The sequence below is a fragment of the Panthera onca genome, chromosome X, assembly GCF_046562875.1.
Source record: "Panthera onca isolate mPanOnc1 chromosome X, mPanOnc1 haplotype 2, whole genome shotgun sequence".
NCBI classification, from domain to species: domain Eukaryota; kingdom Metazoa; phylum Chordata; class Mammalia; order Carnivora; family Felidae; genus Panthera; species Panthera onca.
This window is the reverse complement of record NC_138357.1, coordinates 4,910,216-4,932,548: the sequence shown is the minus strand read 5'-3', so window position 1 is coordinate 4,932,548 and position 22,333 is coordinate 4,910,216. Positions and strand designations below refer to the sequence as shown.

Here is a 22,333-nt window from a genome sequence, read left to right as displayed (position 1 = left end):
GAAAGAATCCTTAGAGTTTGTCTAGTTCAACAACATCATTTTACAGATGAGGACACAGTGAGGCCCTAAAGGGAAAAAGTAGACCAGTATCCTTTAGGGAAAAAAACATGCAAAAATTCTCAACAAAACCCTAGGAAAACAAATCCAGTAACTTATGAAAAGGATTAGACACCATGACCAAGTGGGCTGCATCCCAGGAATGCAAGGCTGGTTCAGCCTATGAAAATCATTCATTGTAATGAACCATGTTAGTAAAACAAGGAACAACAACAACAAAAAGATCATCTCAATAGACAAAAAAGGCAAGAGACTTTCTCAAGCTCATAAAGCTAATGGCAAAGCCCAGGCTAAACTGCAGTCACCTACCTTCCAGGCCAGAGCTCTTCATAGTTAGTAGTGGGAATGGGGACAGAAGGTGGAACTAGCCCTTCCACATCCATGCACTGCACTGAGCCCATATTGAGGAATCTCCCCTCTTCCTTCCATCCTCTTCTCACAATAGCCCCTGGCAAAGCGCACTTTCCACATGAAAAAGCAGGCATAGAGAGGCCACCTGAGGCCACCCAGCTGCCAAGCACAAGGAGGAGCTAAGCCTAGACCCCAGGTCTCCTGTCTCTCCCTCTGGTACTTTCCCTCACCCTTCACTGCTCCCCTTACTGATTGGTGCTACTGGATTAACCTGGTTCCATTAGTTCTCACATTATCTGCTGCCAAGCCAAATAGATGGGCTTTTTGCTGAGTGGATACAAGTGTCCTCCAGATTCTCTGGGGGAAGAGCCCCTCTCCTGTGCCAGAGTGTGACAACTCTCAGAGCTGAAGCTGTTGAGTTACCTTGGTGTAATCTGGGCTAAGTGGCCATTTGTATATGCTAATGACTAGAACATCTGTGCAAGGACTGGAGGTCTGTAAAGAAGCCCTGGGGAAGCCAGAGGCCAGAAGGCTGGGAAGTGGAGGCCGGTGGGGCCAAGAGAAGGATGAGGCTGTTCTTTGTTCCCGGAGAAGCTGAGGGCCAGGCTGGCTTGGCTTTTGGCAGGGCCTAGCCCAATGAGAGCTCTTGCCACTGAGTCCTGGCTCTCCCTGCTGGGACAAGAAAAAGAAGGCAAACATTTCAGAGAGTCAGGGAGAGAGACACAGCAGAGCCAGGATGCAGTGAAGTGGTTGTTCGTTTGTTTGTTTGTTTTGTGGGTTTTTTGGCCTCACAAAACATCTCAGATGCGCATCTCAGATGGAGCTCTACTGAGGGCCCAGTTGGCCAAGTTGCCTCTGGATGTGTTCACCATGGCCTCCAAAACTTCTTCTCCTCAAAAATGCATTGGGAGAGCCCACCCCAGAGTCAGGCACTGAGCCTGCAGGCCATTTTCAGGGCTCGAACATGTGGGCTATGGTGGGGGTGTGCCGGCTGTCAGCAGTGTACAAAGCAGGGCTTTCCCAGTACTGTTCTGCCTGTTTAACTCAGCAATGTGGGGTACCCTTTTTTCTTTCTCTCACTGAGAATCACAGAGAGGTTGAAAGAGGTCGACTCTGTATGGGACACCTCTTCTCTTCTTCATGCCATCTGCTTCGCATATAGATATGTTCCCACCAGGCCCCGCATCAACACTGCATACTCTTCCTGTCCTTTTCTTCTTTCCTGACATTTAGACCAGGGAAAGTGGCTTCCTTTGGGATAAAGGGGTTGCAAGAAGGCACCATGGATTGGAAATCACAAGTGCTGAGTTCTAGTCTCCTCTGACTTGGGGCGAAGCTCTTCCCTACCATGAGCCCCAGAGTGCCCACCCACCAGGTAGGAAGTTGGTAGTAAGCAGTATTTCTCAGAAGGTCGTGTTGCAAGGTCCCACTCCCAGAGACTGAGTCCCTGCAAAAACAGAGACAGGTGCTCCCTGTAGGTCTCTCAGACTCTCTGTCCTTAACTTGCTCAGCAATCTTTTTTTCCCTGATTTTTTATGGTGGTTAAAGTACACGTGACATAGAAATGGTCATTTTTTAGTGTACAGCTCAGTGGCATTAAGTACATTCACATTGTGCAGCCATCATCACCATCCATCTCCAGCACTCTTTTTATTTTGCAAGACTGAAACTCTGTCCCCATTAAACAATACTCTTCATGACACACTCTGCACAGCCCTTGGCAACCACTGTACTTACCTGACAGGAGGGATACCATGATCACCAAGGCTGTTTTCCCAGAGCAAGGCTTGTCCATTGCTTGGCAATCTTGAGCAAACCATGGACCTCTCCATCTACAGGGAATGTTGACTCAAGTAGGTGATCTCTCATTTCCCCTCCAGTTACAAAAGTGCTAGGGTAGTAGGGTGAGGTGTTAGCCCCATGGAGGCAGAATGGGTCAGAAGACGACAGAAGATGGGGATTTCAGTAAAAAGAAAGTAGAGAATGATGCCCCTTAAAGGTTGGGAAGGAAGGAGAGCACACAGGTAGGCATGAGAAAGCATTGGTAGCAGGAAAGCATTGGTTCATTTGCAGTTCACCTATACATCCTTGTGGACAAAATCTGGGGAAGGAATCCTGAGCTCCGGGAGTATTGGCATTCTTGCCAGGGTTCAGGGAGCCGAAACCAGGTCAACCCTAAATTTCATGAAGAGTGTGCTGTGCTAGGTCTTTCCAGCCTTGACCTCACCCTAAACCTGTCTGACTGGAGCATCTCCAGAGAGATGGGATTGACAACAGAAAATAAAATAAGGTCAAAATTCCAAAGCAACTTTTCTTAACTTGTAAACAATGATGATTTTTTTATGAACTTGAGTTGTTCCTTTGACGTAGCACCATATTTTCTGTTTACAGGATTCCTGGATTTTTCTAATCCTGGTTTTCTTGAATCCATATGATACATACAGAAGAGTATATAAAGCATATAAAATAAGACCAATACCCATGTACCCACCAACCAGGTTGAGAAATGAAACATTATCAAAATACCTTAGGGGCGCCCGGGTGGCTCAGTCCATTAAGCATCTGACTTTGGCTCAGGTCATAATCTCGCAGTCTGTGAGTTCAAACCCTGCATCAGGCTCTGTGCTGACAGCTCAGAACCTGGAGACTGCTTCCAATTCTGTGTCTCCCTTTCCCTCTGCTCTTCCCCCACTGGCTCTCTGCCTCTGCCTCTCTCTCTCTCTCTCTCTCTCTCTCTCTCTCAAAAATGAATAAACATTAAAAAATTGTTAAATATCTTAGAAGCCTTTTCTGTACCCCTCCCATTTCCCAGAGATAACAACTCTCCTGACTTCTAAGAGTCAAATATAGGAATGCACCTGAAGCCCCTTGATGAGCTTTGAGGTCTTCCTAGGTAGATTAGACAGTCACCAATCTCTCTCTCTCTCTCTCTCTCTCTCTCTCTCTCTCTCTCTTTCTCTCCAATCTCTTTAGGTACTTATTGTCTGCATAGATTTCCACTGATGGCTCCTCCCATCTATTTTGTGTTGATCCTCATTGGTTTCAATTTTAGATGGGGACCTCGTCATTTTCCAATACATTTTACGATCTCTTGATTACAAGAGTAATATGTGTTCTTCATAGTAAACTTGGAAAGTGCAAGAAAGTATAGAGAAAACACAAACTCCATGTGATAATAAAATACACAAATATATAATATACAAATAAGCCAGGAATAACCACTGTTAACATGTTGGAATACAACATTTCATTTTTTCCTATGCAGAAATATATTTGTCACATTACTGACACCAAGCTTTGTATATAGCTTTTACTTTTATTGTGAGATATAGGTGCAGAAAAGTGTGCAAGGCCCATATGTACAATTTAAAGAAGAAGTACAAAGTGAAAACCTGTGTCACCACCAGTTAGGTTGAGAAATAGAATGTTGCCACCCCCTGAGTAGACCCCCAATGTGCCTCTGTGATCCTAGCCTCTCCTCCCCACAGAGGTGACCACTCTCTTGATTCTGATGTAATCATTCTCTTGCTTTTCTATAGTTTCCTTAATGAACTGTTAAACAAGTAGTCCCTTCATTTTGGAGAACTGAGCAGCGGGCACGAAGTAGATACGTAAGCAGCAAAGAACCATAGTGCTGCTGTTAGCTGAAGGCTTCCGAAAGAAGAGAAGCTGGGTAGTCCTGGCCACTGTCTGCCCCCAGCTCCCCTTTTAGGGAAGTTGGTGGCCAAAGACAATGGTGGACTGGGGCACGTATAGAGCCCACAACCATCAGGACTCCTGGCAGAGTTATGGGCATGATACTGGACACACAGAAAATATGGCAGAAGGGATTGGGCTGCTCTGTGTCTCCTTTTGAGCTCACCACAGCCTGCCTCCAGTTCCTCCAGCATTTAGGCATAGGTGAACACAGGACACCTCTGTGGGGTGAAGTTGAGTGTCCTCAGCTGATCCAGGCAGCAGGATCTGGAAGGCAGAGCAGGAATTTAGAAGCAAATGGTCAAGCCAGACCTTTGCCAGGGTCAAGGAGAGGCAGATACCCACAGACATAGAGTGAGGGAGGGGATCCAGGATCTACTGCATTACGTTGGCCACCTCTGTCCCCTTCACCTCCTTCCAGAGAAAACCTGGAGCTCCTGTCCCTGAGCCCAATGAAGATTAGGCCATCCAGACCAAACTGCTTTTCTGCCTTTCCCTCTGACATCTTGTGATTCAGTTTCTTCGGGCTATGTAGTCCGTTAACCTTGGTCTAGCCATTCACTGGCTTGGGAAACTATGGTGCTGCTGTCTTCTGTCCTGTTCTCCTTACCCTCATGGGATTGTGCCTTTAAAAAACAAAACAAAACCCTTACCGCACTTATAGTGGGGCTTTGGGAGGGAGTGAAGTTAGATGCTTGCATTAAATCTGCTGTCTAAATCCGGAAGTCTCCAAAGGAAATCCTGCCACTCCCTTCCTCGGTTGCCCGAATGTGATGGTTAGTCGGATGGCTCCTTTGGCACCCTGGGGCCTGTCAGCAGTGCTCACTACGCCTAGCAGGGAGACACTGGTGAGGAAAGAATGTGGGAATGCATAAGCATAAGGGTTAGTATTTGTAATTAAGAGCCTGGATTTTGGAGTAAGCCAGACCTGGGTTTGGCTTCCAGCTCTGCCACTTAGTTACTGTGTGACTTGGAGCAAGTTACTTTGTTACTCTGAACCTTGTTTTCGTCCCTATTAAAATGAGGGTGGTAATGGTACCCATCTTTCAGGGTTGCCATGGGGATTAAATGGGATAAAAACTGTATAGCATTTTATTCAGTGCCTGGCATGTTGTGCAATTTCAGTACATTGTAGGGGTTTACCATCACCATCACCGTCATGAGACAATAGGAACCTTCCAGAAGCTGTCAGAGCAGCTAGTGCCACAGGCCTCTCCTGGCTGCTGAGGCTCTAGCTTCCAGAGAGCCTTGATGGCCTCCCTTTTGCCCCACCCTTGATGTCCCCCATAGCAGGGGTCTAGACCTCACCTTGCTCCTGGGATGATTCCCAGTGGCCCACCTAGCCTTGACCAGCCAGTTTTCCTATCTCATTTTCCAGCATTAATGACAGCAGGTGCAGCACTGGCCACACTACAGAAGTGCCCCACAGAAAACAGCTCACCTAAATATCAAGACTACCACAGACCTGCTCTGAGCCTCACGCGATGGGGGATACTGAGGTGTATGCCAGTCTTTAGCCCAGGCGCTTCTCAGGCCACTTGCCTACTCATTGGAATTCATGCTGCAGAAAAGATACTTATTCCTTCATTCCTTAATTGATGTATACATTATTGATTTTGCCTTTTTTGTGTTCTTGGCTTTTTTTTTCTTCTCTCAGCAAAGTAGCAATTTACCAGTTGAACTTAATCCTGTGATTAAATTTCAAGTCTGAGAACTTGATTGACTAAGTGAACTTGATTTTGGACCTCATCAATTTTAGTCAGCCTTAGACATTTAAACTTTGAAAAATTAAGGTTAAATATATACATTTATAAAGGGGAAAAATCCAGAAAAGCTCAAACTCTTCCAGCTCTTGCATACAGAATACCCTGCTCCAAGGACACTTTAACAAAATGCAAATTTACGGGAAAGCTTCACCCAGTGGGTGGGATTGGTGCTACCCTAGAGTTCTTAGCAGAATCTCTTTAGTGAGCCCTAGCTCCCTCTCATCCCCTGTACCACATGTATCATAACAGAAATGCTCCAACTCGGAGTTCTCCTAATTTGGGGATACAGTTGTTGCAAAAAGAACATGTGGGCCACACAGTAGCCAACCCAGCAGCCATTTCACAGCTGTGGAACCCTCAGGGCCTTCCAGAATGTTCTTGCTGCTGGTCTGCTTGTTATAATAGCAAAGGTTTCAGCTGGGCCATTTGATTGAGCAAAACTCAGGGTGGGCTTTGAAGTCAGACAATATCTGGGTTCTAGTCCAGGCTCTGGCACTTACTAACAAGTGACCTTGGGCAAGTTGCTTACCCTCTTTGTGCCTCAGTTTCCTCATATTTACAGGGGGTTCATCATAGTACCTTCCTCATAGGTTTGTCCCAAAAATTAATTGAAAGACACCCCCAGAAGGGGTTACCAAGAGATGGGAGAGGTGATGGCCCTGTTGAACTGTGTTGGCCAAACCATGCTTAAAGTAGCATGTCTGATTCCAGGCTAATCCCTGAACAATTCTTGGGACACCACATGGAGCATCGCAACAGTGCTCAGTATATGGCAGAAGTGTTACTGTTAATGAAGACTACCACTCACTAGTCTTCAGACAGTGCGTGCTACAGGCAGGCCCTGCATATGTGTTAATTCAAAGAATCTTCACAATCCCTACCACTTGAGGCACAGAAAAGTTAGTAACTTCCTTACAATGACATAGCTAAGAAGCAGCAAGTCCATGACCCCAGCCCAAACCTCTGTCTCCAGAGCCTACATGCACTCTTGGCCACCTTGCCAAAAGCTGTGCTTTCCAGTATTGTAGGCAGCAACCACATGTGGCTTTTTAAATAAATTTAATCCATTAAAAGTAAATAAAGAATTCAGTTTTCCATTTGCAGTAGCCACATTTCAAGTGCTCACTTGCCACGTGAGGCCAGTGCCCACTATATTGGGCAGCACAGGTATAGAGCCTTCTTTCCTTTCTGGGAGGATGATTCAACATCATCTCAGAAAGTTCTGTGGGACAATGCTGCTGATAGAGCTTCTGGGATTTTATTCCTTATGAAATCCCAGACTTGAGTTGTATAGCTGTCTTGTGTTATTATTAACAGACACGTGATTGTGATATATTGAACTCTCATCTGCACTTGGCCAAGTAGGAAAATGGCAAGCAGAAAACCAAGAAGTCTAACTCACATTACATTTTTCCTGTTTTCCTAATGCATTACTTCACATTTACAAAATTGTCTCCTGTCACTTCTGTTTGACACATAGGGACATTCACCAATATGCCCAAAGATTCAGCTTCTTCCACAGCTCCACCTTGACCTCTTTGCGCTATCTGGATAACAACTGGAGCTGGCTTCTGAAGTCGGCCCAGCTCTTGAAGGACCTTGGGCTCTGAGGGTCTCTGGCATTTATGCCAAGCCTCCAGGTCCTTCTCTTGGGCTTTCTCTGCTCACTTCTGTTACATGGTTAGTAAAGGCCAGAGAAAAGAAAAGAAAGGAGTTCAAGATTCATTGCCTGAACTCTTGGATGATGGGGGCTAGAAATCCGCAAGCTCCCAGAAGCTGGTGGAATTATAGTACACAGCTATAACCTTGTGAGTACACATATACTTCCTTCTGAATCCCCATGGTGGAGAAGACTGGACCAATATATAATCTAGCCAATAATTTATAGAGTTAGAACACCCATCCGCTTCTTGCAAAGTAGCTGAATGTCTACAGGGGTTAGTCATAACCTTCACTCCATGTCCCAGAGCCCATTTGAACTACAATGATGTCACAGAATAGCCAACAAGGTGCAGTTACTCCACTGTAAACGAAAGAGGATACCTTACTGTTCCTCTTCATGTGCAGAGAAGGATCCTCTGTACTTCCAGACCCAGGAGTTGCTTGGGTTTTAGCCACGCTGTAAATCAGATCCGGGTCTGTACCCTTCCTTGCCACTGTGTGCCCTGGGTAAACGTATCTCTACTTCTTTGTCTTGTAAACTAGCCACAGTCTCAACTGCATGTATGCAGAGTTTAGTGCCCAGCACACAGTGTGTGCCCAGTAAATATGTTAGCTGATGTTATTTTTATGGTGCGGTTATGATTCCTCTCTGTTCTTTGGATGGGTTTTATTAACATGACAATGTTGAAAAAGGATGAGTAGATGTGCTTCAGTGAGGGTCAAGGCTCCGTTTGTCAGTAAGGTTCATCCCAAAAAGAGGCCAGCACGGTTCTCACCAGATTACCATCTCCCAAGCGCCCGGGACATCACGCCAAGTTCATAACAAAGCAAGGTCATTTGGACTTTGAGTATTTTCTGAGCCCCTGGCAAAGGCACAGGCACTGCCTTGGCACCAGAGGGATTCAGAGATAATTAAGACCTGGTCCAGCAAGGATGTTCAGTCAGCCACAGGTGTTCAGCCACAGGAGCTAGGCTGAAGGAGAGGCAGAATTCTCAGGGTGGAGGGGCTGGATCTCAAAGGACATGTAGGATTCCCAGAGTGAAAACTTGGGGAAAAGGAATTCCAGGCTGGGTGAATCAAAGGGCACAAGCTCAGAGGGCTGAACACACATGGCAGCCTGTCTGGAGAGATCTGATGAGCTCAAAGGAGATTTTGCCATGACTGGAGGATAGAGTACGTGACACCATGGGACAGGAAACCTGACTGCCAAGACGACAGGAGGCCAAGGTTGTGGACAGCCCTAAGAGCAGCATTTAACAGGATGCGCTTGCATCTCTAGGCAGCTGCGAGCCATTGGAGGATTTTTCAGGGGGAGGGACCTTTGGCCAACCTCAGTCCAGCAGGCTCTCTTGCAACCATGGAAACCTCAGGATCCAGGGAACTGAATGGTTGTGAGTTCTGTGAAATTGGGCACTACTCTCAGACACTATCCACCTGTGGTCTAATTCTCTGAGATCTGGAGTCACGTGGAACCAGCCAGTCTAAGAGCTAGTGACTGTGCCCACCAATTGTTCATTGACTAGCTTTTCTCAGATTTTCAGTGATTCCAAAGAAAGCGATGGCTTTACCTTACGTTTGGAAACCTCAAGGAATTGAAATGTCCCTAACCACCATTTCTTTGAAACTTAGGCCTCACGCTTACAGGGTATGTGATAAGCAGGGTTTCTTTCCAAACCAAATAAAACAGAGGAGACACATGAGCATCAGCTATAAAGCTAGTCAGTCACAGTCAAGATTGAATCTCATGTATTTTATGTGTTTTGTTTTTCAACTGGGGATTGCATTGGTCCACCAAGTGCCTGCTCCCATTCTGCTCCACTCGAATGAATGGCTCCAGGCCCACTCCCAATTGCTGCCGAAATAGAACTGCCCACACTTTTGGGGCATCTTCTGCCGCTGGTAATTTCCATGTGCCATCTGCAGTTTTTTCTGCCTGATAAACTACTGAGGCACTGCAAGCGTATGTTAACACTGATGGGGGGTCCTGTTTCTTGACCCATCACTAATATCCTACAAGTCACATGAAGCTACCAGGGATTCCTGAGCAAAAGCTTAAAATGCTTCAGTTCCCTACAAATAAGCCCTATTCATTGCTTTTCAGTTGTGTCGTCATGGAGCGGGTGAGTAATCAGAAGTCTAGTAATATTTGCATTTGGGCGTTGTAAAAACTCCAATGTGGCTATAAAATAGTGTGTAAAATTATCAAGGAGCTAGGTGTGCGGGCACTAAGAATTGTCAGTTGTAGAAAGCGACCTCTCTGCTTACGTCCCGGATGACCTTGCTCCAAGGACAAACTGAAGCTTGAAAAACCGGAGCCACAGATGGCCAGGGAGCTGAGCTCCGTACGAGTGAACCGCCCCAAGAGGAGGGGCACTGGGCCCTGCGCGGTGGGTACACCATCAGATGGTGAAGAGCTTTTCTTTCCCAAGTGCATGGACTTTACTTGCTAAGGATATTTTGTGTTGTTTTTTTGTTTGTTTGTTTTGTTTTGTTTTGTTTTGTTTTGTTTTGGTTTTGTATCTGTCTGGGGGACGGGTGTACTCTCTGAAACTCTCCAGGTAGTTAGAATGTCTTCCCAGTCCCCTCCTGAAGTCTATAATTTGTTCTTAAGAATTTGTCTGGACCGCCTTTGTAAAACTTTGAACTTTTCTAAATGCTGCATTTGAATAGTTTCTACATTTCAAAACACATTTTGCGTTTGGTAAGCTAATGACTGAACACACACACACCACGGCAAACTACGTGTGGGCTTGGGAACCAGGCGAACCTGAGTTTGCATCCTGCTCTGCTCCTAACTAGCTGTGTGACTTTGGGCAACTTAGTTAACCTTTCTGGGCCTCAGCGTCTTCATCTGTGAAATAAGGACAATAGTAGTTCCTGCCTCAGAGACAGCTCCTTAAAGGACCGAGTGAGACTGAATATTGAAAGCACTTGGGTCAGTGCCTGGTGCATAGCAAATGCTCAATAAAATCAGGTGGTGATGTTTAGTGTTATTTCAAACGATACATCCAAATATCTACTGGCCTACTGTCCATGGCAGAGACCCGTGCACAGTAGGTGCTTAGTAAGTGTTTATTGCAGTGAATTGAATTGATTCCAGCTGGTTAGCTTAGTTTGGGGGATGAAGCTTTCCCTTTCTACTGGGGTAATAGGAGACACAGATCGTGCCTCCCAGCCCAGGTGTTACAGCACGAGAGTGAAGAGGCTGTGTCAAGCGCTCGGTGTGTTCATCAGGATGTCAGGGCTATATCAGCAGCTCATTTGAGTCTTGAAATGTTCTCTGACACAGTTATCAAGTGTGAGGTTTTTAAATCGCTGTTAGCTGAAAGAATCGGGTCATATGTTCAGTTCTGGTGAAATCCCTGTCATCTAAAACATGACAGAAAGGAAAGGTCCCCCCCACACACACACACACACACAAGTCCCAAAACCTCGGGGCCCTGGTAAGGTGAAGTGCAATGAGGGCTAGAGTTCAAGACTTGGCTGTTGTGGGATTTACACTTAACTGTTTGGTTTTGCACTCACCATTTGGTTTTGCAGATTCCTCAGCATTTCTACACACACAAACCTACAAACCAGTTTAGAACTGTGTGCTCTGTTGGGTGGGTGGGGGGCGGTAAAGGGATGGGAGGGATCGGGATTGGTCAAGGTCATTGCCGATGAACCAGCTTATGTGACCTAGCTTTCCTCCCGTTTCCAACAAAACAATGACTGATCAAGGCAGGGGATCCTTAACTGAGATCCTTGGATGGGTATTAAGTGTCCAGAAAACCCCTGAAATTATATGTAAAATGTTGGTGGGCCGAGAAAGGGAAACACCACTGGGAGTGCTTTTTCTGTGGAGAGAGACCATAGCTTTTAATGGATTCTCAAAGGAGTTTGTGACCCATGACAATTAAGAGCGCAAAGCTGTTTGGTTTTGTGGCCCCAGACCAGGTGGTGTGTATAAGCACCACACTCATAGGACCCAGCTAGGCAGGCGGTCATGGCAGTGACAAGATCAGTCAGGACCATTTTGTGGCCAAACAGCTGATGGATTGTTCAATCGGTTGTTGTAGACTCATGTAGACAAAGCCTGCAAGCTTGGGGAAGCCAGGCCCCCCCAGGTCAGCCTCGGGCGACAGCCCCCATCCTGCCAGGCCCTGGGGAGTGAGTCCTTCCTGCCCGGCAGCTCCTTTGCTCATGAGCTGGCCCGAGTCACCTCCTCGTACAGCACCTCAGAGGCAGCGCCCTGGGGCGGCTGGGATCCGAAGGCCTGGAGGCAGGTGCCTGCTCCACTACTGCCTAGCTGCGACGCTGTAGGTAAGTCACTTCCCCCGAGCCTCGCTTTCTCATCTGTCAACTGGGGCGCAGTCCCCTGCTCAGCCTGCCCGCCTGCCTCACAGGGTTGTTGGGAGGAACACAGGAGGTGACAGCCCATAAAGCTCTTGTACACCTATGAGGGATTTCTAGTGCTTTCTCTACTGTGTCCCAGCCCATCTTTGGCAAAGAGACCACCCAAGCAAGCAGAGTGCTCCAGGCGCCTGAGCCTCACCTCCAGGGAAATGAGTGGGGGTTGCCCTGGTTGCAATTACTCCCTCCCTGTGGTACGCCTTCCAGCACCCTGGGTCTTTCCTTGCCTGTCTGTCCCTGCGGCCAGACTGTGAGCCCAAGGGGGACAGGGACTCTGCTTCTGCACCTCTGGATACCCTCCATTACCTGCCTGCTCTGTGCCTAGCGGGTACCCAGGAACTGCCTCTCCTGCCAGTGATCTGCTGTGGACTCTGCACCCCACGGTGTTCTCTGACCCCACTCCAGACTCGTGCGCCCTAAAAGTGGGAAGTTGGATCACCTCACTGGAGGACTGGCAGCCGGAGGAGAGCAGGCAGAAGGAAGCCAAGCCAAACCTGTCCACAATGGCTGTGAGTTTGGACCATCCTCTGCAGCCTAGAAGGAACCGCTTGAAGAGTCACATTAGCGGTGGTGGGAGCAAGATGGTGGATGCCAGCCAGAGCGGGCCTTTGCAGGGCGTATCGTTTGGGTCGTGGAAATGTTGTTCTGGTACATAAAATATCAGTGTGCACAGGACATCTGCCCTATCTGCAGGAAAAAAAAAAAACTGGCGAAATGAGCATTTGCTAAGTGATAGTGATCAGAAGATGGTCATCAAGCTGAAAGGGCGCCGGGATTCTGGCCTTTAATGGAAGTTCTGCTTTGGTAGGTACAGCCTTGTTCTCCTTATCCTGCCAGCCCCAGCCGGGAAGAACAAGCAGTGCCTTTTGCTCAAGGTCTATTGATTCCTGCCTCTTTGCCCCTTTTCTGTGTGTGCTCTCAAGAGTCACCGTGTTCCTCAGCCCTTCGCTCTTCAGCTGAAACCTGAGAAATCACGTCCAGCACAAAGCCACCAGGAAAACAGAATTAGCAAAAATGGATGGGGATATGGTCCACTCAGGATGTCACTGTTCCACCCTAGTCTTCCCTGCCTTTCCCTTCCCTCAGAAGTCAAACATTGAAGGGGATCCCAGCTAGCTTGCCTCAAATTCCTAGCCCCTACCTTATTATGTCTCTTCCCGAGGCAACACCTTCCACCAAGCAGTGGAGGACCAGGCAGACGCTTGGCCCCCAAATCTTTCCTAAGAAGCTCTGGAAGTTGGACCCTCCTGGGGGGCTTTGAGGGACAGAGCCTTGCCAGCTCAGCCCATGACTCAGGAAGGCCAGACTCAGTGTGAGACGGAGGACGCAGGCACCATAGGGGAAGAAGAAAGGTGAGCTGCAAAGACGTTTGTTTCCTCTGCCCCAGGATTGTTCCCAGCATTGAGGCCAAGCCCTTCCGGGACCAGGCAGCCCTGAAACCACCAAGACGGAGGAGGAGTCAGAATAGAGTTCATGCAGTTGGAGATCAAGTGCAAAGACAGAAAACCGGAGAGTGAAAAACCTGAGCTACAGCTCTCTGCTGTTGGCTTTTGGTGGCATTGATTTTGTGAAGCCCCCAGTGACAGCCTCAGATGGGTTCCGACCCAAAAGCAGCAGCGTCTCCATTGGGGGAGGTCTCTGGCGTAGGAATGCCAAGGGCCGGGAGGGGCACAGAAAGACCCTAGCAGACCACTGCTGCCCCAGGCTTCACCTGTCTTAGAGAATAGTGTGGCAGGCTCTGATTTACCCTCAGGGTCCCATGCCCTGACCCAAGGTTTCTGCCGTGCCCACCCACTCTTGATCCCTTCACTCTGTGGTTATCTTCTTTAGAAGACGTGTCACCATCTGAAGTGATCTTCCTTGACTGATTGACTTGTATCTTGTCAGTTTCCCCCTCCATTATAAGCTCCGGAAAAATGAGAAGTCCAGCGCTAGCCCACAAGAAGTGTTTGTCCGCTGATTGACAAAGGGACTAACCGAGCTGCTAAGTAAACCTTGTGTTCCCATCCAGTCCTTGAGCATGTTCATGCTGGGGGCTCCAGAGCCACTGAGGCCCACATGTCACTGGGTGCACTCTGGGCCAGGAAGGGCATTGAGCAAAGGCAACTCAAAAGAACAGGTGTTCGGCAATCCCCCGCTCCCCAGATCTTGGCCTTAGCGGTCCACGGAGAGGCCTTCTGGAGAAACTGAGTCACGGGTTCTGAGAGTTAGGAGGGACCAGGAAACTATGAACCTCATTTGTCATTCACTGTAGGAAAAAGCCCCTGTGGTTTCGAAGGACACTGAGGAGGATTATAGCCGAAAAGAGTCAACATCCCCTCAAAACAGGGCTCCCGATGGAAGTATCTGACTGCCTTCATCCATCGGCCATGATGAGCCAGAGCCCATGGGTATCAGGGGACCCCACCCCCATGGGAGTGAGAGTCCCAAGAATTCTGATCTTGATTTTATAGTTTCCAGGCAGAAAGCTGTCTTCCTGTCATTTCAAAAGAAAAGTCAAAAGGTGGGTGAGTTGTTTCCAAATCTAGCTTCCAGAAACTACAAAAGAAGGTGATTTTCCTAGTGGAGTAATAAACAAACAAACCTACACAGTAGAACTCATTAACCTTTGAACCTTTAAGGTAGCTGAGTGCCTTCAGCAGCCGGGCAGGCTGGCTCCCTGTGGGGACACTCAGGGGGCGGGTTTGCTTGGAAAGGAGGCCTAGTTACCTAAAAGCAGAAAAAGATCTCCCCTTTTCCCTCTCCCCCACTCCTTCTCACCCTCAATGTGCTCTACAAAACAGGCTTTGGGCCCATTCCCTGCCATCCCCCTGGAGCTATTCCTTTGGAATCCCCTTCTGAGTCAGAATGCTCTCCTCCTGCAGGGTCCTGGGGACAGTAACCTCAGTCTGAATCTGGCTGAAATCCAGAAACCCTTTGTAGGCTTTTGTCCATGAGTCCTGCTGGTCCTTTGCTCTTCCTTCTCTCCCCCATCCCCCATCCAGTTTAGAGTCCCTCTGATTAAGTGATTGAATCTGGCAACCGCTTTCCCTGCAGTGGTGAGGAAGCATCCAGGTGGTTGCACTGGGCCTTATAGGACACACTCACCTGCAGTGGCTGAAGGGTGAGGTTGACACAGCGTCTGGCCTGGCCTGCTGGTGGGGGACACTGTGTGAGGCTGGGCTGTGCCAGGGGACAGTGGTGGGGTTCAGGCCAGCCTTTTGCTCTCTCTCTCTCTCTCTCCATGAGGAAAGCACAGCTAGGCTCACACAGCACTCACCTGACACTGCTCTGTCAGTGTCACCTGGCACAATGGGATACCACCACAACTGAGGCACTAGAAAAATGAGTCATTTGATGACCTTCTCCAGAACCATGCTTATGAAAAGCCACAGGTTGCCTGGGCCATCATTCACAAGTGTCTGTCACTAAGCAGCAACTTTCAGCCATCACTTCCTCCTGGTCACTGAAAACATTTGTCATTTCCTGTTTTCTCCATTTTCCAACGATTCCAATTGTCAGTGTCAAAAGGCAACAACTGTTTTCTTGGGGCTTATCTTTGGAGCACATTGATTCAGAACAAAGGATGGGGGCCTCCGTCTGCAAAACAAAGGAAGCAGCCTCCCAGGGAGGCCTCCTCTGCCAGGGCCAACAGGACCGGGCCAGGAGCAGAGGGCTGCCTTGGCCTCTGGAGGCCCCAGGCCACTGAAGAGACTCCTGCTTGATGTCTGTGTCCCAGGATGCCAGAGGCCCAGCCCCACAGGCCAGGTGTCACCGTGCTATGTGAACTTGAGAGTTTTTGTAGCCATGCCGCTGACCAGATTTGCCCTTAAACTCGGGAAGGTCCGGATTTTCTGCTTCCTTGGATGAACACTGGGCACTGTCCTGTGGTCCCTGTAACGCCGGACTGCTCAAGAAGCATTCTCTTTCATCTGGCCAACACCAACCAGTTTCTCCACCCCTTGCCCCATGGGCGTCTTTCCTCTCTACCTCCTTCCCTTTGGACTCTTCTGCCCTTTCCTGGTTTTTTCTTCAGTTGCGCTCTATATTCTTCCACCTGCCCCCTGGCCCCCACCCCCACCCCTTGTACAACTGCGTTCTTTGAGGCAACTAATGGGGCAAACAGTGGAAATGGATTTAGGGTGGGTGTTGACCCAGCCAGCCACAGGAACCGGACCCCAGAAGCAGCCGGTCCCCAGAAGCAATGGGCGGGAGAGGCCAGAGCACCGGGTCTGCTGTTGAGACACACGGCACTTCCCAGCCATATCACGTTGGGCATGGCATTTAACCTTTCTGAGCCTCACATGTCACATTAGTAAGCGGGGGGCTGTGGATCTTCTGCCCAGATCTTGGCCGCTGGTATAAGGATGGAAGGGAAGAGCAGAAGTGAAAGTGCCGGCCCAGGGTGAAAGGCCTGCCTTCAGAAAGCCTGCCTGCCCCCAGTGTGGCAGGCAGAGCCTGGCTTCGATGCCCTGCTTCCTGCCTCGGGCAGCCACGTGACCCCCATGCTACTCGGGGGCCAGATCCCTAAGTGCAATGATATGAAAGAAGGGTGCGGGCGGCTCAGCACAGTGAGCACGCGTGGGCTGGCCCTGGGTGCCCCATACTCTAGCAGGAAGAGGGCAGCTCCATGGGCAGCCCCAGGAGCGGCGCCCCACCGCCCACATCCAGCTGCCCCGGTGGAGGAGGACAAGAGCCCAGACAGGAAGCAGGCTAACTGCAGGATGGTGAAATCGCTTCTGGCATGGTCTGCCCAGTGCCTTGTGTCTGTCCTCTGCCGCCAGGCTGGGAGCCCAGCACTCTCCCAAGCGCCAGCCCCACTGGGTGCAGAAAAGCAGGCTCCACTGGGCAGCCCATGTTGTAGGTCAAGTCCTCTGGCATCTGGGGAGGGGGTTGCAGCTCAAAACATGGGCTAAGGGGTGGGAGCTGCCTTGGTTGCCAGCACACTGTGGAGCAGGCTTCCCGAGAAGGGGAGAGAGAGGGCAGTGGGCGAGATCTGGGTCCCAGTCACCACCTGGAACCAAATGGCTGAGGGTCTCCGGGTAAGTCGTGCCCCCGGCCCCTCATCCGGTTCTCTGCTGTCTCCTTGGGCCACTGAGACTCAGTGCTGAGACTGCGGCCCTGAAGCTCGGCTCCTGTCCCAGCCCACCAGCCGTCCCCTGAGAGGGACACAGGAAGCTTGTCCCAATTACCCATCCTACAGCCAGGCGGGAGAATGACGGGAAGTTGGCAGTAAGTGGCTACTCTGGGTGGCAGACAATGCATTTATCTGACCATGTGATCATCCTGCCGTTCATGCCAGGACCACCCAGAAGGAGCCTGAGCCCTTTCCCCGTGACAGCCCTGCAGAAGCGGGGTACCCACCACCACATAGCCCAGAGTCTGCTCTGCCCCAGCCACGGCGTCCCTGGTTTGCTTAGCCATTCCTTGTCTGCGTGGTTCCGGGTCCGAGCCCTACCCCTATCGCTTAGTGTCCTCAGAATATAGCCAGTTCGTCTAGGTCTCCTTGAGGCTGGCCTGCCAAGACTGTTGTCAGCACTGTAGACATGGTCTGGCCAAGGCAGAGGAGTGTAGGACTGTCACCTCCCTCCTTCTACATACTCTGCTTCTATTAATGCAGCGTAATGTTACATTTGCTCTTTTGGTGACCACATCTCACTGCTGGCCCATCCTGAGCAGAAGGACATCCAAAATGCCTGAATCTGATTTCTGTGTGCTGTTGCTGTTAAGCTCTGTCTCTCCCGCCCCCATCCTATGCTGTCACAGTTGATTTTTTAACCCAGGTGCAGAATCCTACTTTTGTTTATACCTGTGGAGTTTTGCGCGGGAGGGTGGGGCATGCATGCAAGTGTGTGTTGATGTGTTCACTCATGCTTTCTGCTACACCAAAGCCAAGTCCTGGGCCCCCATGCAGCAATCCCAAGGCCGAGTTTCTTGGTAGCCGCTATCTAACACATCTTTTTCATCTTCTGTTTAGCAAGAGAAGCAGAGATCAGGTCTTATGGCAATGACCCCTGAACAGCAGAGTGCATATATTGCCCAACAGATGAGTCAGTTTCAAGGTAAGCAGTTAAGGTCATTGTTCCCAAAGGGGCAGGCGGAGTGGGGGGCGGGGGAGGGGGAACAATTCACTCCAGAGTAAGCTGTTACTGTCAGTGTTTCTGAAACTCCTGAGGGAGAAAGGGGAGGTCTGCAACTCAGTTAACTAGCATGCAGCTGTCCCTGCCCCCCAACCACCACCACCCCAGCCACTGCTGGAGTGACCTTCCACTCTAGTCATTCCTGAGCCATCCCTCAGGTGTGGGCAGTGGGACAGGGGTTGAGGACACTCTTCCTCAAAGAGTCTGTGGCGGGGGTTCCCAGAGCCTGCACACATAGCAGGGGTCCCTTCCCTACCTCGGCAGCTCTGAATGGGCTCAACATTTATCGGCCGCGGATACAGTCCTTAACAAAAAAGCCAGGCATGGTCTCCACTTCGTGGAACTTTCACACTAGCTGGGGAGATGGGTGTGAAACAATACTTAGCAGCCAGCGGAGCGACACTGGGCTGGGCCAAGAATGCCCTCACCTGGTTTTAGCCCAGCGCTGCCTCCATTCTCCAGCAAAAACCCCTGTTCCTTTGGGCCTGACACCAGCCGAATGTCCTCCCTGCCCAAGCTGGAGTAGCATGTCAGGCCATACTTCAGCTGCAGTGACAGGACAGACAAGTTCCAGGAAGGCCAGAGGCAAGGGGTGGACCACTGTCAAGGCGTGTGAAGGGCCACGCCTGTGTACGGAGTGCTGAGTATAAAACCAGACCCGGACCCTGGCCTTGTGGAGCTTACGATCTACCTGAAAAGACAGACCGAGAAGCTGGCATTTTCAGTCCAGTGGGATCGTATGTCGGTGTGTGCGTGGGGAGAGCTGAGGGTGGAGGAAGAAGGGGAGTTGAGAAGAGTTGAGGAGCTGAGTGCAGAAAGCAAGAAATCAGTGCCGGGCCAGTAGCTCCCCAGCGGCAGCTGCAGCCCAAGTTGAAGGTGACTGTGGAACTGACCGCCACTTCTCCCTTTCTGTAGCCGTCCAAGAACAAGTCACGTCCAAGTGTAACCAGACTGACGCAAGCCCCCCATCCAACCAGCCTATGATGCCACCCAGAGCTGGGCTCCTTCAGAACAATCTGAGTCCAGGAATGATCCCACCCACCAGGCACCAGAGCCATGAAGGCATGGGCGTGATCTCACCGACTCCGGGCAAGCAGCAAGGAATTTTCAACTCCGGCCCCCTGTTTCCCGTACCCGTGCGCCTGGGCCAGAACCCCCTAAGTAGCCTCGGTTCTGTCTGTCGTCGTCTGCGGATTCCCAAGGCCACTCCCTCAAGAGTGCCCCTGCCTGGGTTCTGTCCCAGGCCCCTGAGTAGCCAGCCCCCGAGCCCCCACCAGCTCAGACAGCCCTGTGTGCCAAGAATGCCCGCAGTGTTCAACAATGCTGCATGGGCGGCGGCGGCAGCTGTGACCACAGCGGTCTCAAGGGAACCGGCCTTGAGCCGTGTAGATAATAGCATCCAGCAGCATTTTGATAGCAACTCCATCTTCACCAAGGCGCCCGCAAGAGTTCCCATGGTAGCCCCGACATTTCCACCGCATCAGGCAATTGCGCCCCCCAATCAGGTGACCCCAGGAGGCAGGCCGGGCCATAAAGTGAGTGCGGCTCTGGTTGACCCCAGCTTCAGCCCGCTGGGCAACCAGAGCCTCGGCCAGAGCCCGGTGCAGGGTCCCGTGCCTGCGCTCAATGCCACCAAATCCCTCCAGCAGGGAATGGCCAGCTTTGGTCCCATGAGTCCCATACAGGGCATCGAGCCGCCAAGCTACATGGCTGCCGCCGCCGCCGCCGCCGCCGCCTCTGCCGTCGCTGCCAGCCAGTCCCCAGGTCCATTCCCCAGAATGGGCAACCCCCCTGAGCTGCCACCCTATGACTTTCTGCCCCAGCCCCAGCCCCAACTAAATGGTCTGATCTCACCGCCTGACTGTAGTGAGGCGGATTTCATCGAAGCTCTGTTGAAGGGCCCCAGCGCAAGCCCAGAGGAAGGCTGGGTGTGCGACCTGAGGCTCATCGACGACATTTTGGAAGAGCACGCCGCCGCCCACGATGCTGCCGCCCAGAGCGCGGGGGGGCTTTAAGTGCCCGTGGAAAACCCCGCGCTGCCACCACTTTAGGCAGTGGCGTGGACCCATAGCAAATTCACAGCCACCCCCACAGCCACACAGTTGTTTCCTCATCACACTTTGAGTGGCATCAGCCTGTGCTCATCCCTGTCTCTACCTGTGACAAAATGGAAAGCTGGTGATTTTTCAAGCTACCTGTACATATTTGAAAATTTTGTAAATGGTTTTCGTAAACGTTAATGACAGAAGTATTTATACTTCATTTTGTGACTTTGTAAATAAAGTGACGGCTTTTGTTTCAGTAGAGTTGTGTTTATTATGCATTGTTTGTGTTTTCTATACATTGTTGCAAATATGCAGGCTGTGTTCTTTGCCCCAGCGCTACCTTGTTAAGCTGGTTGTTAAGCCCCAGCACTACCTTAGAAGCCAGGTGGTTGTTGCTTATGGTTTTGATGTAATGGCAGGTGTGGATGTGACCAAGAGGCATTGTACAAACTGACAAATGCCAAGTAGAAACCCCTTGGCCATTTATTGCCATTTTCACTAAAAATTATATCGTCTTGTGTGATTCTTAAACTCTTAAACTCTTTCGCAAACCTGTTGGGTCTCCCCTGGCTCTTTTCTGATGCGCATATTACAGCAGAAGCTTTACAAGTGCCCCGAAGAGGAAATTTGCCAGGAGGCTAAGAGTTCTGTAGATTTGGGAGGGGTGAAAAGAGAGCCTGTGAGCTGAACACTGGCTGCGCTGTCCACCTTGAGGATCTAGAGTGTTCTCCGTTTATCATTCAGACAGAGAAACCCCCAGGTTCACGCTTCTCCAGTGGCACCTTGCAGGGTGGAGATCAGATGTACCTGGTTTAAAGCCTTTCAGTATTTGTTTTCATGTATGGTCTGTGGTTGGGCGGGGGGGGGGGGGGGGGGGGTAGTCTGTAAACATTAATAGTTGATTTGGGGTTTGTCTTTGATGGTTTTTATCTGCAATTATTGTCATGTATATTTAAGTGTCTGTTATAGAAAACCCACACGTGTTCTGTAAACTTTTTCTCAGTGTCCAGACTCTGTGTAATCACATTTTAATTGCCACCTCCTATTTCGCCTTTACATTTGAAATCTGGCGTCTGTTTCAAGCCAGTGCGTTTTTTCTTTGTTCTGTAATAAACAGCCAGGAGAAAAGTGCCTCTATGTTTTCAATTTTCAAGGGAGCATTCAGTACTTACAAAGCCATGGCAGCTAAGCCTGTTGGTGTCTTTGGTTCTTTCAGAGTCTACACATGCCTTGTGCACCGGGCAGGCCCTGCCCCGAGGGGCGAGGGGTAAAAAGTTTGCCTCTGCCATCAGTCTGCATCACAGCACGGAAGCACGTTATTTTTCACTGTAGCCCTTCATTTTCCAGAGAAGGAAGCCGAGGCCACTGAACCAAGTGCACTGGGGGCAGGGGGCAAGGGGCAGGGGGAGACTCCCACTGCCAATGTAGACCCTCTGCACCACTATCCTCTCACCCCTGAGAGGGTGACAGACCCAATTAAAGATCTGTATTCTTCCCACTTAAGGGACACCCATGTAGGGCGGCGAGTTGGGGTCGGGGGGTGCGCTGAGGCAGTCTGCTGCACGGGAGAGAAGTCCTGTCACTTCACAAAGACAACCCGGGAGAGGAGGGCCTTCCCGCCTCCCCTCCACCTCCTCCCCCAAAGCCTAGGCTAAATCCAACACTGTTCCTCCGGAGTGTGGGGCGGGAGCAGCTCAGCGCGCCCGGGGGCGGGGGCGGGGGCGACGGGGCGCAGAACTTGGCTTCAGGGTCGGGACCGCTGTGGACGGGAAGTTACTGCCACAGCTTTGCCCCGCGGTCCCACCCCCCGCCGAGCTCCACCCCTTCCGGAGCCCCGCCCCCTGGAGGCCCGGAGCGGCCCTCGCGGTCAGCACCTGCCGGCCCAGCCCGCCACCACCACCACCACCCCCCCCCGGCCCCCTCCCGCTCCGGTCCCCTCCTACCCCCTCCCCGCTGGCATTTGTGGCACGCGGCTTGGCGGCTGGTTGTTTCCGATTTAAACTGCACAGAAACAGCAGGGACTGCTGTCACTCCATGCTCGAGCCACCCCCTCACAGCAAAAAAGTGGCTTCCACAGAGCTTAATAGGAATTTGGCTTACGGTCGGGCCTCATTCGGAAGAGAACCTTACTCGGAGGGCTGGGACCTGTGCCTCTCCCAGGAGGTGGCAGGGGGTGCACACGAAAGCACGCCTCCGCAGAGGCAGCGAGGAAGCTAGCCAGGACGCCCCTGCCGTGAGCTCTGA

The 22,333-nt window shown here is 50.6% G+C and overlaps 1 protein-coding gene across 5 annotated transcripts in view; it reads left to right on the top strand.

Moving 5' to 3' along the window:
• Window positions 1–21,220, top strand: part of MAMLD1 (mastermind like domain containing 1) — a 122,776-nt gene extending 101,556 nt beyond the window's left edge. For 4 of the 5 annotated variants that reach the window (XM_081793155.1, XM_081793156.1, XM_081793154.1 and 1 more), the window contains 2 exons: window positions 17,882–17,966; window positions 18,960–21,220. In XM_081793155.1, the coding sequence (XP_081649281.1) occupies window positions 17,882–17,966; window positions 18,960–20,059 (1,185 nt within the window). In that variant the 3' untranslated portion in view covers window positions 20,060–21,220. Of the gene's footprint in view, window positions 1–11,591; window positions 11,836–17,881; window positions 17,967–18,959 lie in introns of all 5 variants that reach the window. The other variant, XM_081793158.1, reaches the window with a different exon arrangement.
• Window positions 21,221–22,333: the final 1,113 nt, after the last annotated feature.